At 53.3% G+C, this 18,823-nt stretch overlaps 1 protein-coding gene across 1 annotated transcript; it reads right to left on the bottom strand.

Moving 5' to 3' along the window:
• Positions 1 to 15,067: 15,067 nt before the first annotated feature.
• Positions 15,068 to 15,862, bottom strand: LOC140428881 (claudin-34-like). Its single transcript, XM_072515528.1, has one exon. It carries the CDS (start codon positions 15,860 to 15,862, stop codon positions 15,068 to 15,070), a length of 795 nt encoding a protein of 264 aa, XP_072371629.1.
• Between the last annotated feature and the right edge of the window lie 2,961 nt (positions 15,863 to 18,823).

Raw genomic sequence — 18,823 nt, forward strand, 5'->3', positions numbered from 1 at the left:
TCTTTCGCCTCCTGCACTCCCGGCTCGTCCACTACTCCAAATAGTGCTAGCCCCCAGCTTGGCTTGACCCGGACTTTCACCACCTTAGATATTGTTCCCGCCACTCCCCTCCAGAACCCCTCCAGTGCCAGGCATGACCAAAACATATGGACATGGTTCGCCGGGCTCCCTGAGCACCTTCCACATCTGTCCTCCACCCCAAAGAACCTACTCAGCCTCGCCCCCTTCATATGCGCTCTATGAACCACCTTAAATTGTACCAGGCTAAGCCTGGCACATGAGGAAGAGGAATTAACCCTACTTAGGGCATCAGCCCACAGACCCTCATCAATCCCCTCCCCCAACTCCTCCTCCCATTTACCCTTCAGCTCCTCTACCAAAGCCTCTTTCATCTCCTGGTATATCGCCGACACCTTGCCCTCCCCGACCCATACGCCCGAGATCATCCTATCTTGAATCCCCTGTGCCGGGAGTAGCGGAAATTCCCTCACCTGCCGCCTCACAAACGCCCTCACCTGCATGTACCTGAAAGCGTTTCCCGGGGGTAGCCCAAACTTCTCCTCCAGCGCCCCTAAGCTCGCAAACGTCCCGTCAATGAACAGGTCCCCCATTCTTCTAATCCCTGCCCGATACCAGCTCTGAAATCCCCCGTCCATCCTTCCTGGGACAAACCGATGGTTGTCTCTGATCGGGGACCACACCGAGGCTCCCGTCGCCCCCCTGTGTCGTCTCCACTGCCCCCAGATCTTTAGCGTTGCCGCCACCACCGGGCTCGTGGTATACCTTGTTGGCGAGAGCGGCAGCGGTGCCGTCACCAGCGCCCCCAGGCTCGTTCCTTTGCAGGATGCCATCTCCAACCTCCTCCACGCCGCCCCCTCTCCCTCCATCACCCACTTACGGATCATTGCCACGTTGGCTGCCCAATAATAACCATCCAGATTCGGCAATGCCAACCCTCCTCTATCTTTGCTACGCTCCAAGAACCCCCTCCTTACCCGCGGGGTCTTGCTCGCCCACACAAATCCTGTAATGCTCCTGCTTACCCTCTTAAAAAAGGCCTTAGTAATCACAATTGGGAGGCATTGGAATACAAATAGAAATCTCGGGAGGACAACCATTTTAACCGACTGTACCCTACCCGCCAGCGAGAGTGGCAACATGTCCCACCTTTTAAAATCCTCCTCCATCTGTTTCACCAATCACGTCAAATTAAGTTTGTGCAGTGCCCCCCAGCTCCTAGCTACCTGAATCCCCAAGTATCGGAAGCTCCTTTCCGCCCTCCTCAACGGTAGGTCATCTATCCCTCTTCCCTGGTCCCCCGGATGGATCACAAAGAGCTCACTCTTTCCCACATTGAGTTTATAGCCCGAAAAGTCTCCAAACTCCCGTAGGATCTACATTACCTCAACCATCCCCTCCACTGGATCCGCCACATACAGCAACAGGTCGTCTGCATACAGCGACACTCGATGTTCCTCTCCCCCTCGAACCACCCCCTTCCATTTCCCCGACTCCCTTAACGCCTTGGCCAAAGGTTCAATTGCTAATTCGAACAGCAGGGGGGACAGGGGGCACCCCTACCTCGTCCCTCGATACAGCTGGAAATACTCCGACCTCCGCCGGTTCGTGACCACACTCGCCACCGGGGCTTTATACAGGAGCTTAACCCAACTAATAAACCCTCCCCCGAACCCAAACCTCCTCAACACTTCCCAGAGATATTCCCACTCTACCCGATCAAAGGCTTTCTCCGCGTCCATGGCTGTCACTATCTCCGCTTCTCCCTCCACCGATGGCATCATTATCACATTGAGGAGCCTTCGCACATTTAGCTGCCTACCCTTTACGAATCCCGTCTGGTCCTCGTGAATCACCCCCGGGACACAGTCCTCAATCCTCATGGCCAACATTTTTGCCAGCAACTTAGCATCTACACTAAGGAGCGAGAAAGGTCTATATGACCCACATTGCAGTGGGTCCTTATCCCGCTTTAAGATCAAAGAGATCGTCGCCTCCGAAATTGTCGGGGGCAGGGTCCCCCCCTCCCTTGATTCATTGAAGGTCCTTACCAGCAACGGGGCTAACAGGTCTACATACTTCCTGTAGAACTCCACCGGGAACCCATCCGGCCCCGGGGCCTTCCCTGCCTGCATGCTCCCCAGTCCTTTAACCAGCTCCTCCACCCCAATTGGCGCCCCCAGACCAGCCACCTCCTGCTCCTCCACCCTTGTGAACCTCAACTGATCCAAGAATCGCCACATCCCCTCTTTTCCCCCTGGGGGCTGGGACCTATACAGTTCCTCGTAAAAGGCCTTAAAAGCCTCATTCACTTTCCCAGCACTCTGTACCGTAGTTCCCCTGCCATCTTTGACTCCACCTATTTCCCTCGCTGCCATCCTCTTACGGAGCTGGTGTGCCAGCATCCGGCTCACCTTCTCCCCATATTCATATATCGCCCCCTGTGCCTTCCTCCACTGTGCCTCTGCCTTCCCCTGTGGTCAACAGGTCGGACTCCGTCTGGAGACTTTGTCTCTCTCTGAGTAGTCCCTCATCCGGAGCCTCTGTATAGCTCCTGTCCACCCTTAAAATCTCCCCCACTAACCTCTCCCTTTCCCTGCCCTCGCTCTTCACCCTGTGAGCCCTGATGGAGATTAACTCTCCCCTGACCACCGCCTTCAGCGCCTCCCATACTACTCCCACCTGCACCTCCCCGTTTTCGTTAGCCTCCAGATATCTTTCAATACACCCCCCCACCCTCCCGCACACTTCCTCGTCTGCCAACAGTCCCACATCCAACCTCCACAACGGGCGTTGGTCCCTCTCCTTCCCCAGCTCCAGCTCCTCCCAGTGCGGGGCATGGTCTGAAATGGCTATGGCCGAATACTCCGTTCCCTCCACCCTCGGGATCAGTGCCCTGCCCAAAACAAAAAAATTCTATCCGGGAGTAGGCCTTATGTACGTGGGAGAAAAAAGAAAATTCTTTGGCCAAAGGTCTGGCAAATCTCCACGGATCTACTCCCCCCATCTGATCCATAAACCCCCTAAGCACCTTGGCCGCAGCCGGCCTCCTCCCCGTCCTAGATCTGGAACGATCTAATGCTGGGTCCAGCTCCGTGTTAAAATCCCCACCCATTATCAAGCTCCCTACCTCCAGGTCCGGAATACACCCCAACATCTGTTTCATGAATCCAGCATCGTCCCAGTTTGGGGCATATACATCCACCAGTACCACCTCCGTCCCCTGCAACCTACCACTCACCATCACGTATCGGCCTCCCTTGTCCGCTACTATGTTCTTGGGCTCAAACGACACCCGCTTTCCCACCAGTATTGCCACCCATCTATTCTTCGCATCCAGCCCTGAATGGAACACCTGTCCCACCCATCCCTTCCTTAACCTGACCTGATCTGCCACCTTCAGATGTGTCTCCTGAAGCATGACCACGTCTGCTTTCAATCCCTTTAGGTGCGCGAACGCTCGGGCCCTCTTAACCGGCCCATTTAGGCCTCTCACATTCCATGTGATCAGCCGGATTGGAGGGTTACCCACTCCCGTCCCCCGCCGACTAGCCATCTCCTATCTTAGGTCAGTCCCGTGCTCGCGCCTCCCACTCCCTCCAGTCCCCCAGGCGGGGAACCCCCGCCCCGACCACCTCTTCCATTTTCAGCTCCCCCTCGGACAGTGCAGCAGCAACCCTAGAATCCCCCCCCCCCGCCCCGCTAGATCCACATCTAGCACTTTTGCTCCCCCCATATTACTTCCGTGAGTCAGCTGACCTCTGCTGACCCTGGTTTCCCCCCGCCTTCCCGTTGATCTCCCCATGTGGGAGTCTCTCCTCCTCCTTACCTTCCTCCCTCCCCCCCCCCCTTTTGGCGCGGGAAAAAAGCCTGCGCTTTCCTGAACCAGCCCCGCCCCATGTGGCGCAGCTCCTGTTGCGGCCATCATCCCAGTTCCCTCATCCCCGAGTCTCACCTCCCTCCAGGACCGACGCCCACATTCCCCATCATCATCATTTTGTCTACAGACAGGAAAAAAGGAAATTGTAGGAATTTTAACCAGAACTGAAATAAATCAAAGAACTGAATCACATTTTGCATCACAGAAACAGACCATTTGGCCCAACTGGACAATGCTCCTCCCACCAACATATCTAACTCTATCAGCATAGCCTTGGATTCCTTGCTCCTTTACTTGCACTAATCTCTTCAAATATATCTTTGTTTTCTGCCTTTGAGATGGTCTTGTGGCACAGAAGATCTGGGTTCAAGTCCCACCCCAGGGACAAGATTTTCAGACCCTCTCGCTCCCCCCTCCTTGCTCTCCACCCTCCCCCCCCCCCCACATCAGAGAGGTCAGTGCATTCCAATCACTAAGTGCATTCCAATCAATAAAGCATTGGATTGCTATGCACTTACCTCTCTTTGATGTGGTTGATGTTTGTAAGTATTGGCGTTTCAGCAATTAGAGTCAGTCACTCATGAAGGGAGATGAATGAATCAAGGCTACAGCTGTTTTGTGGACGCTGTCGATCACAGCCCACCACTAGAAATGATTGAATGGCTTGCAGCTAATGGATCGGAGGGGTTTAGACACAGGTCACAGCCGTTCGCCTTCCAGGAATGGACAGGTGGAGCTTCCAGGTAAGTGTTACAGCTGTAATTTTTTTCGCTGCCCCTGATTGGACTGCTCTCCAGCTTCCAGGCAGGAGTCTATATTCTGGGGGTGGAGGGGATGTTTGCGGGAGTCCCTTTAGTCAGGGAGTACATGTGGGGGGCCTTTAGTTAGAAGGCCCCTGTGGGGGAAGTTCCTTTAGTTAAGGGGTTCCTTTGAGGGGGCTCCTGTTAGGGGTCTCTGTGGGGGTCCTTCTAGTTAGGGTTTTCTTCTGGAGGTTCCTCTAGTTAGGGGATCTCCATTGGGGTCCACCAGTTAGGGGATTCCCTCAGTTAGGGAGTCCCAGGAGGGTGGTCAGCCTACTAAGGGGGTCCCTGAGGGGTCTCCCTATGAAGGGGGTCCCTTGGGGGGGGGGGGGTTATCCCTATTAAAGGTACCCCTGGGGTGTCTCTTTAGTTAGGGCATCCCTGGGGGGGATCGGGTCACCCAGGCAATCCAGAGGTGGGGGTCTGCTTTGCGCTTTGGGGAGTGTGTATGGGGATGGGGGTTGGTTGGCTGTTTTGCGATGCAAGGGGGTGGCCAGCTGTGGGACTTTACTATTGGGCCACCAGGCAGCCTGATAATGGGATTCCCTCGGGAATCCCTCGTATTCCTCACATTGCAAAGATTTCCATGGTGTGGGATACAGAATTGCTTTCCGATTTGTGCTCCCAGAGGGAACGTAAATTGGGAACAATTCTCCTCCGGCAGCGAAACATTGGACTGGATTCTCCAGAGTCGAGATTCTCCGTTGCACCAGCAGCCCGAGGGTTTCCCGACGGCGTGGGGCTGTCCACAATGGGAAACCCCGGTAGGTCGGCTGGCGAGATGGAGAATCCCACCCATAGTTTCCCAAACGGAGAATCCCGTCCAATACGTATGTTGCCACAGCAACCCCAACTCCTTGGGGGTTGTCTGTTGGCTGTTAGCTGGATGGTCAGTGTGGATCAGATCAACAGCACAGAGGGGTGGCAGGTGGCGCAGTGGTTAGCACTGGGACTGCGGCGCTAAGGACGCGGGTTCGAATCCAGGCCCTGGGTCACTGTCCGTGTGGAGTTTGCACATTCTCCCCATGTCTGCGTGGGTTTCACCCCCACAACCCAAAGATGTGCAGGTTGGGTGGGTTCAATTCCAGATCAGGCTGGGGTGGTTTTGGGATCTATCTCCTTGTCCCCTACCCATGCAAGCGTTCATGGACCTGTGGGTTGGGCTTGTCCCTTTGGGCAGAGAATTGAACAAGACCCTCTACCCCTGTGGTAGGAAGTTCCACATTCCAGAAGTTTCACATTCTAACCACTCTCTGAGTACAGATATTTCTCTGAATTCTTTATTGGATTTACGTAGCATCATACAGTATTGACAGCACAAAGATATTTCTGCCCATCAGTTCTAAACCAGTGTTCATGGCCTGTCTCTCACACTTTGTCATCTAACCCAACTGGGATATCATTCTATTCCATTTTCCCTCATTAGATATCTGGCTTCCATGTTATCCACCTCTACCCCCTGTGTTCGCCAGTTCCACATTCTAACCATTCTTTCCAGGAGAGGGATTATTTCCTGGATTCCCAACTGGAGGCAGTCCGCAGGTCTGCACCTCAATTGGTTCCTGAAAACCACAATGTAAGTCAAAGCGTTGTAAGTAAGAACTGATTTTGCCAGAGGAACAATGTTATAAATGGGGGATTGGTTCCTGAACCCTATTTCCAGTGAAAAGCAACTTTCCCTTTCCATCAGCCTGTGGCCGTGGCACAATGAAATGAATAGAGATATAAGGCGGGATTCTCCGACCCCCCGCCGGGTCGGGGAATCCCCGGGGGGTGGAGTGAATCCCTCCCCGATGCCCCGCGCCAGCTGCCGTATTCTCCGGCGCCTGTTTTTGGGCAGGGGCGGGATTCACGCCATGCCAGTTGGGGGCCGTTGGCAGCAGCCCCCCCGGCAATTCTCCAGGCCCCGATGTGCCGAGTGGCCGCCCGTTTTTGGCCAGTTCCGCCACTGTGGATTGGACATGGTCCCACATGGCAGGACCTGGCAGGTAAGTTGGCTGGTGCGGTCCTCGGGGGGGGCGTGGTCGGATCCGACCCCGGGGGGGCCCCCAAGGTGGCCTGGCCCGTGATAGGAGCCCACCGATCTGCGGGCAGGCCAGTGCCGTGGGGACACTGCTTCCTTCCGCGCCAGTCCCTATAATGCTCCGTCATGGCCAGCGCGGAGAAGACACCCCCCTGTGCATGCGACAGAATACGCCGGCCGGCCTGCGCATGCGCGGAACCACGCCGGCGGTTCTGCGCATGCCCTAACTTGCGCAGTCCCTTCGACACCTGCTGGCGCGGCGCCAACCGCTCCGGTGCCGGCCTAGCCCCCACTACTTCCGGTCGGCCCGACGCCGGAGTGGTTCACACCGTTTTTGGCGCTGGCGTCGGCCATTGCGCCAATCGCGGAGAATCCCGCCTATAGAGTCGCCCTTATTTGATGTTTTGAAGAGTTTACAATGCGTTTTAAGCAAACTCAGATTTTTTTGTCAGACAGGCACCTGACTTACCAGGGGCGTCATTCTCCGCCGGCGGGAGTCTCCGTTTTGCCGGCGTCCGGGGGTTTCCCGACGGCGTGGGGCTGCCCCACAATGGGAAACCCCATTGACCGGCCGGTGTTACGGAGACTCCCGCCGGCCGGTCGGCGCAGAAATGTGGCGGGGCGGGTAGGAGAATTTCGCCCCAGTTTCTGCTGAGTCAGTTAGTTTTAAACTGGGGCTTTTGTCACGTTAACATTTGTGAGATTATCTATATCTGATAAACAATTTACCCTTCCTGAAGCTGTGAAAGGTGGAATATCAAGGAACATAACAGTTGGTAAAGCCCAACTCAGCTTCTCTCTAATTCTTCTGCCAAATTACTTTAGATCCATGCCCTTTGGGTTGCTTTTTGCTATTCAATCAATTTTTTATCATTTTAGACAACTCAATTAGATCTTCCTTTATTTTTAGAATCATAGAATCTCGACAGTGCAGAAGGAGGCCTTCGGCCCATCGAGTCTGCACTGACCCTCTGAAAGAGCACCCTACCAAGGCCCATTACCCCACCCTATCCCTGTAACCCTGGACACTAAGGGCAATTTATCATGGGCAATCCACCTAACCTACACATCTTTGGACTGTGGGAGGAAACTGGAGCACCCGGAGGAAGCCCACGCACACACGGGGAGAACGTGCAAACTCCACACAGGCAGTCACCCAAGGCCAAAATAGAACCTGTGTCCCTGGCACAGTGAGGCAGCAGTGCTAACCACTGTGCTGCCCCAACAGTTTGCTGTTGTAGCGTTGTAAAGTCAGAACCAGTGTTGTAAAGCCGAAACAGGGTGTGAATGTATAAATGTCATAAGTTCTCTTTTTCGTAACTTGAATGGCATAAAGAAGAGAATTGTCTGTATTAATTACTGCCTTATATTTAGAGCTTCTGGTCTTGGATTCCCACATTATCAAACCACTTCATAATTTTGAAGATGTCTTATTTTTTTTTAAAATAATTTTTATTCAGGTTTTCATAAAATATCAATAACAAAATGGAAAAGGAACCCAACATGATTAAGTACAAAACACAATCTAGAAAAGTAACCCCCCATACCCCTCCCCCCTGTACATAAATAATAAATTAACATTGACACCCCGACTTAACACAACAGGTATATTCACCCCCTCAGACCCTCCAGTGTAACTAACAAATGCAAAAATAAAGTAACCCCCCCCCCCACCCCCCCCGAGCTGCTGCTGCCATTGACCAATGTCTAGCGTTCTGCCAGGAAGTCTAAGAACGGTTGCCACCGCCTAAAGAACCCTTGTGCCGACCCTCTCAAGGCGAATTTCACCCTCTCCAACTTAATAAACCCCGCCATATCATTGATCCAGGATTCCACGCTTGGGGGCCTCGCATCTTTCCACTGAAGAAGAATCCTTCAGCGGGCTACCAGGGACGCAAAGGCCAGAATACTGGCCTCTTTCGCCTCCTGCACTCCCGGCTCCTCTGCCACCCCAAATATTGCGAGCCCCAAGCCCGGTCTGACCCTGGATCCTACCACCCTCGACACCGTCCTCGCTACGCCCTTCCAAAATTCCTCCAGCGCTGGGCACGCCCAGAACATATGGGTGTGATTTGCTGGGCTCCCTGAGCATCTAACACACCTGTCCTCACCCCCAAAGAACCGGCTCATCCTTGTCCCGGTCATGTGTGCCCTGTGCAGCACCTTAAATTGTATGAGGCTGAGTCTCGCGCACGATGAGGAAGAGTTCACCCTCCCCAGGGCGTCCGCCCACGTCCCTTCCTCAATCTCCTCTCCCAACTCCTCCTCCCACTTACCTTTCACCTCCACCACCGAGGCCTCCTCCTCCTGGGACAACAGAAAGCTACTAAAAAAGCCATAAAGAAGAGTAAGGTAGACTATGAAAGTAAACTGGTTCAGAACATAAAAGCAGATAGTAAAAGCTTCTACAAATATATAAGACAAAAAAGAGTGGCTAAGGTAAATATTGGTCCTTTGGAAGATGAGAAGGGAGATTTAATAATAGGAGACGGGGAAATGGTTGAGGAGCTGAACAGGTTTTTTGGGTCAGTCTTCACAGTGGAGGACACAAATAACATGCCAGTGACTGATGGAAATAAAGATATGATAGGTGAGGACCTTGAGATGATTGTAATCACTAAGGAGGCAGTATTGGGCAAGCTAATGGGGCTAAAGGTAGACAAGTCTCCTGGCCCTGATGGGATGCATCCCAGAGTGTTAAAAGAGATGGCATGGGAAATTGTAAACGCACTAGTGATAATTGATCAAAATTCACTAGACTCTGGGGTGGTCCCAGAGGATTGGAAAGTAGCAAACGTGACACCACTGTTTAAAAAAGGAGGTCGGCAGAAAGCGGGTAATTATAGGCCGGTAAGCTTAACTTCGGTTGTAGGGAAAATGCTGGAATCTATCATTAAGGAGGAAATAGCGGGGCACCTGGAGGGAAATTGTCCCATTGGGCAGACGCAGCATGGGTTCACAAAGGGTAGGTCGTGTCTGACTAATTTGGTAGAATTTTTTGAGGATGTTACCAGTGCAGTAGATAACGGGGAGCCAATGGATGTGGTATATCTGGATTTCCAGAAAGCTTTTGACAAGGTGCCACACAAAAGGTTGCTGCATAAACTAAAGATGCATGGCATTGAGGGTAAAGTGGTAGCATGGGTAGAGGATTGGTTAACTAACAGAAAGCAGAGAGTGGGGATAAATGGGTGTTTCTCTGGTTGGCAACCTGTAACTAGTGGGGTCCCTCAAGGATCAGTGTTGGGCCCGCAGTTGTTCACAATTTACATAGACGATTTGGAGTTGGGGACCAAGTGCAATATGTCAAAGTTTGCAGACGACACTAAGATGAGTGGTAAAGCAAAAAGTGCAGAGGATACCAGAAGTCTGCAGAAGGATTTGGATAGGTTAGGTGAATGGGCTAGGGTCTGGCAGATGGAATTCAATGTTACCAAGTGTGAGGCTATCCATTTTGGGAGGAATAACAGCAGAATGGATTATTATTTAAACGGTAAGATATTAAAACATGCTGCTGTGCAGAGGGACCTGGGTGTGCTGGTGCACGAGTCGCAAAAAGTTGGTGTGCAGGTGCAACAGGTGATTAAGAAGGCTAATCGAGTTTTGCCTTTCATTGCTAGAGGGATGGAGTTCAAGACTAGGGAGGTTATGCTGCAATTGTATAGGGTGTTGGTGAGGCCACATCTGGAGTCTTGTGTTCAGTTTTGGTCTCCTTACCTGAGAAAGGACATATTGGCACTGGAGGGAGTGCAGAGGAGATTCACTAGGTTGATCCCAGAATTGAGGGGATCAGATTATGACGAGAGGTTGAGTAGACTGGGACTGTACTCATTGGAGTTTAGAAGGATGCGGGGGGATCTTATTGAAACATATAAAATTATGAAGGGAATAGATAGGATAGATGCGGGCAGGTTGTTTCCACTGGTCGGGGAAAGCAGAACTAGGGGGCATAGCCTCAAAATAAGGGGAAGTAGATTTAGGACGGAGTGTAGGAGGAACTTCTTCACCCAAAGGGTTGTGAATCTCTGGAATTCCTTGCCCAGTGAAGCAGTTGAGGCTCCTTCTTTAAACGTTTTTAAGAAAAAGATAGATACCTTTCTAAAGAATAAAGGGATTCGGGGATATGGTGTACGGGCCGGAGAGTGGAGCTGAGTCCACAAAGATCAGCCATGATCTCATTAAATGGCGGAGCAGGCTCGAGGGGCCAGATGGCCTACTCCTGTTCCTAGTTCTTATGTTCTTATGCATCACCTGATAAGTTTCCGAGATCTTCCCCACTCCCACCCACCCCCCCGAGAGCACCCTGTCCTGTACTGTGCGTGGCAGTAGCCTCGGGAATTCCACCACCTTTCGCCTGGCAAACGCCCTTACCTGTAAGTACCTGAAGGTGTTCCCCGGGGGGGGGACCCGTACTTCTCCTCCAGCTCACCCAGGCTTGCGACCTTCCCGTCCACAAACAGGTCCCCCAACTTTCGTATCCCTGCCCTGTGCCACCCCGAAAACCCTCCATCTGTTCTCCCTGGGACGAACCAATGGTTCCCCCGTATTGGGGTCCAGGCCGAAGCCCCAACTTCCCCCCTGTGCCGCCTCCACTGCCCCCAGATTTTGAGGGCAGCTGCCACCACCGGGCTCGTAGTATACCTCCTTGGAGGGAGCGGCAGCGGCGCCGTTGCCAGCGCCCCCAGACTTGTACCCACACAAGACGCCGTCTCCAGCCTCTTCCATGCAGCCCCCTCCATCACCCACTTGCTCACCATTGTTGCATTGGCGGCCCAGTAGTACCCACAGAGGTTGGGCAGCACCAGTCCCCCCCCCTATCTCTACTTCGCTCCAGGAACACCCTTCTTACCCTCGGAGTCCCTCGCGCCCACACAAACCCCATTATACTCCTGTTAACCCGCCTAAAGAAGGCCTTCGGGATAAACACGGGGAGGCACTGGAACAGGAACAAAAACCTTGGGAGCACCGTCATTTTGACTGACTGCACCCTACCCGCCAGGGACAGCGGCAACACGTCCCACCTCTTGACCTCCTCCTCCATTTTTTCCACCAGCCTTGTGAAATTAAGCCTATGCAGGGCCCCCCAGCTCCTGGCAACCTGGACCCCCAAATACCTGAAGCTCCTCTCCGCCCTTTTTAGTGGGAGCTCGCCAATCCCCCTCTCCTGGTCTCCTGGGTGAATCACGAACAGCTCGCTCTTCCCCATGTTGAGCTTGTACCCTGAAAAATCCCCGAATTCCCTAACGATCCTCATTACCTCCGGCATTCCCCCCACCGGATCCGCCACATATAGCAGCAAGTCGTCCGCATAAAGCGACACCCTATGCTCCTCCCCATTCCGCACCAACCCCCTCCAGTTCCTCGATTCCCTCAGTGCCATTGCCAGTGCGAAGGGCAGGGGGGACAGGGGACACCCCTGCCTCGTCCCTCGGTGCAAACGAAAGTACTCGGACCTCCTTCTGTTCGTGGCCACACTCGCCATCGGGACCTCATACAACAGCCTAGCCCACCTGACAAACCCCTCCCCAAACCCAAACATCTTCAGCACCTCCCACAGGTACCCCCACTCTACCTTATCGAAGGCTTTCTCAGCGTCCATCGCCGCCACTATCTCCGCCTCCCCCTCCCTTGCCGGCATCATGATAACGTTCAAAAGCCTCTGCACATTCGTGTTCAACTGCCTCCCCTTCACGAACCCAGTCTGGTCTTCGTGGATGATCTGCGGCACACAATCCTCAATCCTCGTGGCTAAGACCTTCGCCAGCACCTTAGCATCTACATTTAGCAAGGAAATCGGTCTGTAAGACCCACACTGCAGGGGATCCTTGTCCCGCTTCAGGATCAAGGAGATCAGTGCCCGGGACATCGTCGGGGGCAAAGCCCCCCCTCCCTTGCCTCATTGAAGGTCCTAACTAGCAACGGGCCCAACAGGTCCATATATGTTTTATAGAATTCGACCGGGAAACTATCCGGCCCCGGTGCCTTCCCCACCTGCATGCTTCCTTTCCCTTTGGTCAACTCCTCCAGCCCAATCGGGACCCCCAATCCCGCCACCAGTCCCTCCTCCACCTTCGGAAACCTCAATTGGTCCAGGAAGCAGCCCATCCCTCCCTCCTCCCGTGGGGGCTCGGATCGGTACAATTCCTCATAAAAGTCCCTGAAGACCACATTGATGCCAACCCCACTCCGCATCACGCTCCCTCCCCTGTCCTTAACTCCCCCGATCTCCCTAGCTGCGTCCCGCTTCCGAAGCAGATGTGCCAGCATCCGGCTTGCCTTTTCCCCATACTCGTAAATCGCCCCCTGGGCCTTCCTCCACTGCACCTCCGCCTTCCTGGTGGCCACCAGGTCGAATTCGGCCTGGAAGCTGCGCCTCTTCCTCAACAGTCCTTCCTCGGGCACCTCCACATACCTCCTGTCTACCCTCACCATCTCCCCCACCAGCCTCTCCCTCTCCCCTCGCTCCCTCCTCTCCTTGTGGGCCCGAATGGAGATCAGCTCTCCCCTAACCACCACCTTCAGTGCCTCCCATACCATCCCCACTCGGACCTCCCCGTTATCGTTGGCCTCCAAGTACCTCTCTATACTTCCTCGGACCCGCTCGCTCACCACCTCGTCCGCCAACAGCCCCACCTCCAAGCGCCACAACGGGCGCTGGTCCCTCTCCTCCCCCAGCTCTAAGTCTACCCAATGCGGGGCGTAGTCCGAAATGGCTACCACCGAATACTCGGTATCCTCTACTCTCGCTATCAGCGCCCTGCTCAAAATAAAAAAGTTGATTCGGGAATAAGCCTTATGGACATGTGAGAAGAATGAAAATTCCCTAGCCCCCGGCCTTGCAAATCTCCAAGGGTCCACCCCTCCCATCTGCTCCATAAACCCCCTCAGCACTCTAGCCGCCGCCGGCTTCCTACCCGTCCTAGACCTGGAGCGATCCAGTGCCGGATCCAGCACCGTGTTAAAGTCACCCCCCATTATCAGGCCCCCCACTTCCAAGTCCGGGATCTGACCCAACATATGCCGCATAAAACCCGCATCGTCCCAATTCGGGGCATACACATTGACCAGTACCACCCTCTCTCCCTGCAACTTACCACTTACCACGTACCTATCGCCATTGTCTGCCACAATGCTCGACGCCTCGAATGACACCTTCTTTCCCACCAAGATCGCCACCCCTCGATTTTTGGCATCCAGCCCCGAATGAAACACCTGACCTACCCACCCTTTCCTCAATCTTGCCTGGTCTGCCACCTTCAGGTGTGTCTCCTGGAGCATACACACAAACGCCTTCAGTCCCTTCAGGTGCGCGAACACGCGGGCCCGCTTAACCGGCCCATTCAGTCCCCTTACATTCCAGGTTATCAGCTGGATCAGGGGGCTACCCGCCTCCCTCCCCCGCCGATTAGCCATAACCCCTCCTTGGCCAGCCACACGCCTGCACCCCACGGCGGCAGAACCCTGTCGCAACACCCCCCCCACTTGCTCCAGCACCCCCCTCCCCCCCCACCCCACCCCCCTCCACCGGCTAGGACCCATCCTAGCTGATTTACTCTCCCCATTGCACTTCCGCAAGTCAGCTGACTCCTGTTGACCCCGGCCACTCACGCCTCTCCTTCGTTTCCTCCCATTGTGTGACACACCCTCCACTTCCGTTCCCCTTCCACAGGCTCTCCCCCTCCCCTCCTAAGCGCGGGAAACAACCCTCGCTTCCCGCCCCGGCCCCGCCCCCTCCAGTCTTCAGTGCGGGAAAAAGCCCGTGCTTTCCACCTACCCGGCCCCGCCACCTCTGAAGCAACTCCTTTTACAGGCCCAGTCCCCTCACCCCCGACGCGGGCCTTCCCTTCCCCCGCGGGGCCCCATCTCACCGCCGGCCATCCACCCCTGTTCCGTTTGCTTACCCCCCCCCCCCCAAGAGTCCCCCGACCAACCCAACCAGAACTGTGCCCAACCCGCCCTAACCACACTCACCGACCAGAAAGAGAAAAACACAAAGAAAAAGAAAGCAAGAGAAAAGGCCCCCCCAAAAAAAGTTACATCTCAACCGCAGTCCCCAATCGCCCATCCCGACCCTCAATCTATGTCCAACTTCTCGGTGAAGATGTCTTATTAATAATCAATAAAGAGCAACGGTTCTTTGAGTAAATTTTCTCAGAGTCCAGCTAAAAGCCAGTCTTGATCAAGGTGTCAATTGATGTAAAACGTGCCTTGATGTCCCAGGACAGTTGACCCACTTCCAAGAACAGGTTTGTTTCCTGAAGGAACTGCTAAATGTTGATCCGTAGCTTGAGAAGCCATGTTAGGCCGCAGCTCTTAGTTCAGGTTTTCCAGACCCCTCGGTAACCCTTAAAGGTTTTCCTCGGAATTGAATGTTGGATTGTCCACTCCATCGCTCGAAAGGGAATACTTGGAGATGCTCTTCGTAAACAAGCTGCTCTCCGATTGCATTGAGTGATCGGGGACCAAGCTGGAGCTGTCAGAAAGCTCCTCAGCAGAAGGGTGCACCTTGGCTCCGGAGAATGCTGCGGACTGCCTGTAACTCACCAGGAAGACCCCAGCGAGGAAGAGCAGGGCCGACGAGAAAATGGCGATATAGACAGCTACTCCCAACACCTGGCTCTGCGGTGTGCCAGGCAAGTGGAAGTGAGGCGGAAATATTATTCCCTGGTTACTCACCACTGACCTCATGTTCCAGGCAGCAGGTATCACCACGCAGACACAAGCAAGGATATGGAAACCTCCTCCAACCGCAAATGCAAGCCAGGTTCGCCCGGGTTGTTGTTCTTCACCAAAATAGACGTTCCTCAGCCCGTAAACATTGGCAATTTTCCCCAGGGCGCCAGAAAGAACGGCTACCGGCAGCAGTCCCTGAGCGATGACAATCTCGGTTGGGATGAATCGATCGAATGCGTCCAGTCTCTGGCAGGACATCCGTTGGTAGGGTGGGGTGATCAGTACCTGGCTGTAGAAGCAGACCCTCCAGATGCCAACCCAGGCAACGCCCGAGGTGATCTCAACTGAGCTCACCTGCCAGACTCTCCACTGAACTAGCCCCATGGCAATGGCTGAACCAATCCAGCCCACCGCGCCCAGCACAAATCCCACCAGCTGGAGGGAAGCCCCTTTGGCTTGGTGACCCATGATCCTGAGGTCATTGGGTTAGCATTGGCTTTGCAAGTCGCTGAACAGGATTCACAATTTTGTGAGGGCTGAGTGAGAGTTAGAGTCCCACCGGCTCGCTGTAGATAAGGAACTAAAAGGGTTTTGCTTCTTATTGCTGAGCTCCTGTACTGTGGGTTACCTGGATACGCTGTAAACTAACTCTACCCAGTCCACCGCCTTGACCGGGCCTGGTTCAAGGGGCTTTTGTTCATCAGCTGGCACTATTACTTAGCTTAAACCCCGTCAAACCAGACATTCCAGCCAAGCTGCATGTGGTAGTTCAAATCCTTTCTCCACAATCAACAGCACAATAGACTGAAAGGGTGATGGAAGCAGATTCAATGCTTCAATAGGAAATTGGATATGTTCTCAGAAAGGAAATATTTGCAGGACTATGGAGAAAGAGCAGCAGAGTGGTATGAATTGGACAGCTCTTTCAAAGAGCGAGGCACTGTGGGCTGAAGGGCCTTTTGAGCAGTATTGTGGACGACTACTTAGCATCAAACTGTGCTCTCAGTTTGAGAAGGCCTGGGCAGAGCTGCTGCACAGGGGGAACCAGTAAGCAGAGCCTCCTTTCCTCTCCTGAAGAACACTCTTTCCTCGAGGAAGGTATAGTCAGCAGTGGCTCAACAATCTGGTCACTGTCATGATATCCACATCAGCATATCATGGCGCAATCTCACACACACTGATGGACAGGCAGTTGGACCAACCAGCACACACATAACATCGCAGCCAATCACCAGTGAGAGCACACGCACTATAAAACAGGGAACACCACAGTTCCCGCTCATTCTACCAGGAGATAGCTCAGAGCACAGAGCTCACAGCGCGCCACTCAGACATAGACCATGTGCTGAGTGCCTCACCAAGATAGTGAAAGGGCTGGGTCCACAGGTTAGCTGGTGAAGCACGTACACAAGCCAGTAGTTAGTTGTTACCATTGTTTAGACAATAAAACAGAATTGTACCATCTACAGCCGTGTTGGATCATTTGTGCATCAGAACACTCAACACAACATTTTATAGTGCGTGTGCTCTCACTGGTGATTGGCTGCGATGTTATGTGTGTGCTGGTTGGTCCAACTGCCTGTCCATCAGTGTGTGTGTGACTGCACCATGATATGCTGATGTGGATATCATGACAGTCACCACTTGTACAATGGCAATGGACCTTCATTAATGCTCTCTGTGTTAGAGTAACAGCAGGGAGGAAACAATACGGTTCTGTTCCTGAACTAATAACCCAGGGAATGAGAACTCCGCCATGGTGGTTTGAGAATTTGAATTCAGTGTACTAGAATTCAGTACAAATGAAGTTGTCAAATTGCCAGAAAAACCATCTGGCTCATGAGGATATTTCAGGGAAGGAACCAACTATCCTTACCCAGTCCGGCATGTGACTCCAATCCCAATCCTGAAATACTGAAGCAAGCCACTCTGGTGTATCAAAACTGCTTAAAGAATAATAAGACAGTTCTTGTAGGTGGGTGTGTTTGGAGTGCAAATGTGCTAGTGTGTACGAGAGATTCTATCGTGTCTTTGTGTGCACACAGATTGTGAGGGATGATTTCCTCTGATCATTAGTGAAATAGGGCGACATGGTGGCGCTAGCACTGCTGTCTCACAACGCTAAGGACCCGGGTTCGACCCTGGCCCCGGGTCACTGTCCACGTGGAGTTTGCATAGTCTTCCCGTGTCTGCATGGATCTCACCCCCACAACTCAAAAGGATGTGTAGGGTAGGTGAATTGGCCACACTAAGTTGCCCCTTAATTGGAAAAAAAGAATTGGCTATTTAAATTTAAATCTAAATTTAAAAAAATAATAAATAAATAAATAAAAATGCGAGTAGCGAACTCCGTTTCTCTCCACGGAGGGCCTTTTGATGCCAACTCTCATTCTCGAGCTTGGCTTTCCAACTCTGGTTGGAGCATACTCCAGGAAGTGTCATCACATGGTGATTATCCAGGTTCCTGCCATTGGGCGGTTAGTCGGGTCAATCACCAGCATTTCAGAAACCAAGGAGTGCGTGTGTCGGGATCACACTGTATTGTACGTGGGAACCGGGTGAGGAGCTGGATTAAAAAAGGGGATGGCTAGTCGACAAGGGGGGGGGGGGGGGGGGGGGGGGGGGTAAAGAGCCCCCCAACCCGGCTGATCACATGGAACGTGAGAGGGCTGAACGGGCCGATTAAAAGGGCGCGGGTACTCGCACACCTAAAGAAATTAAAGGCAGATGTGGTTATGTTGCAGGAGACGCATCTGAAACTGATAGACCAGGTTAGACTACGCAAAGGATGGGTGGGACAGGTGTTTCAATCGGGTTTGGATGCGAAGAACAGGGGGGGTGGCTATCTTAGTGGGGAAACGGGTACTGTTTGAGGCAAAGACTATAGTGGCGGATAGTGGGGGTAGATATGTGATGGTGAGTGGCAGATTGCAAGGGGAGGCGGTGGTTCTGGTGAACGTATACGCCCCGAACTGGGATGATGCAAATTTTATGAGGTGTATGTTGGGACGTATCCCGGACCTGGAGGCGGGAAAGTTGGTAATGGGGGGAGACTTTAATACGGTGCTGGACCCAGGGCTGGACAGATCGAGGTCCAGGACCGGGAGGAGGCCGGCTGCAGCCAGGGTGCTCAAAGACTTCATGGAGCAGATGGGAGGAGTAGACCCCTGGAGATTTAGCAGGCCTAGGAGTAAGGAGTTCTCGTTTTTCTCCTATGTCCACAAAGTATACTCACGGATAGGCTTTTTTGTTTTGGGAAGGGCACTGATCCCGAAGGTGACAGGGACGGAATATACGGCCATAGCTATCTCGGACCACGCTCCACATTGGGTGGACCTGGAGGTAGGAGAGGAAAAAGAACAGCACCCACTCTGGAGAATGGATATGGGATTATTGGCGGATGAGGGGGTATGTTTAAGGGTGAGGTGG

The sequence above is a fragment of the Scyliorhinus torazame genome, chromosome 8, assembly GCF_047496885.1.
Source record: "Scyliorhinus torazame isolate Kashiwa2021f chromosome 8, sScyTor2.1, whole genome shotgun sequence".
Classification (NCBI taxonomy): Eukaryota; Metazoa; Chordata; class Chondrichthyes; order Carcharhiniformes; family Scyliorhinidae; genus Scyliorhinus; species Scyliorhinus torazame.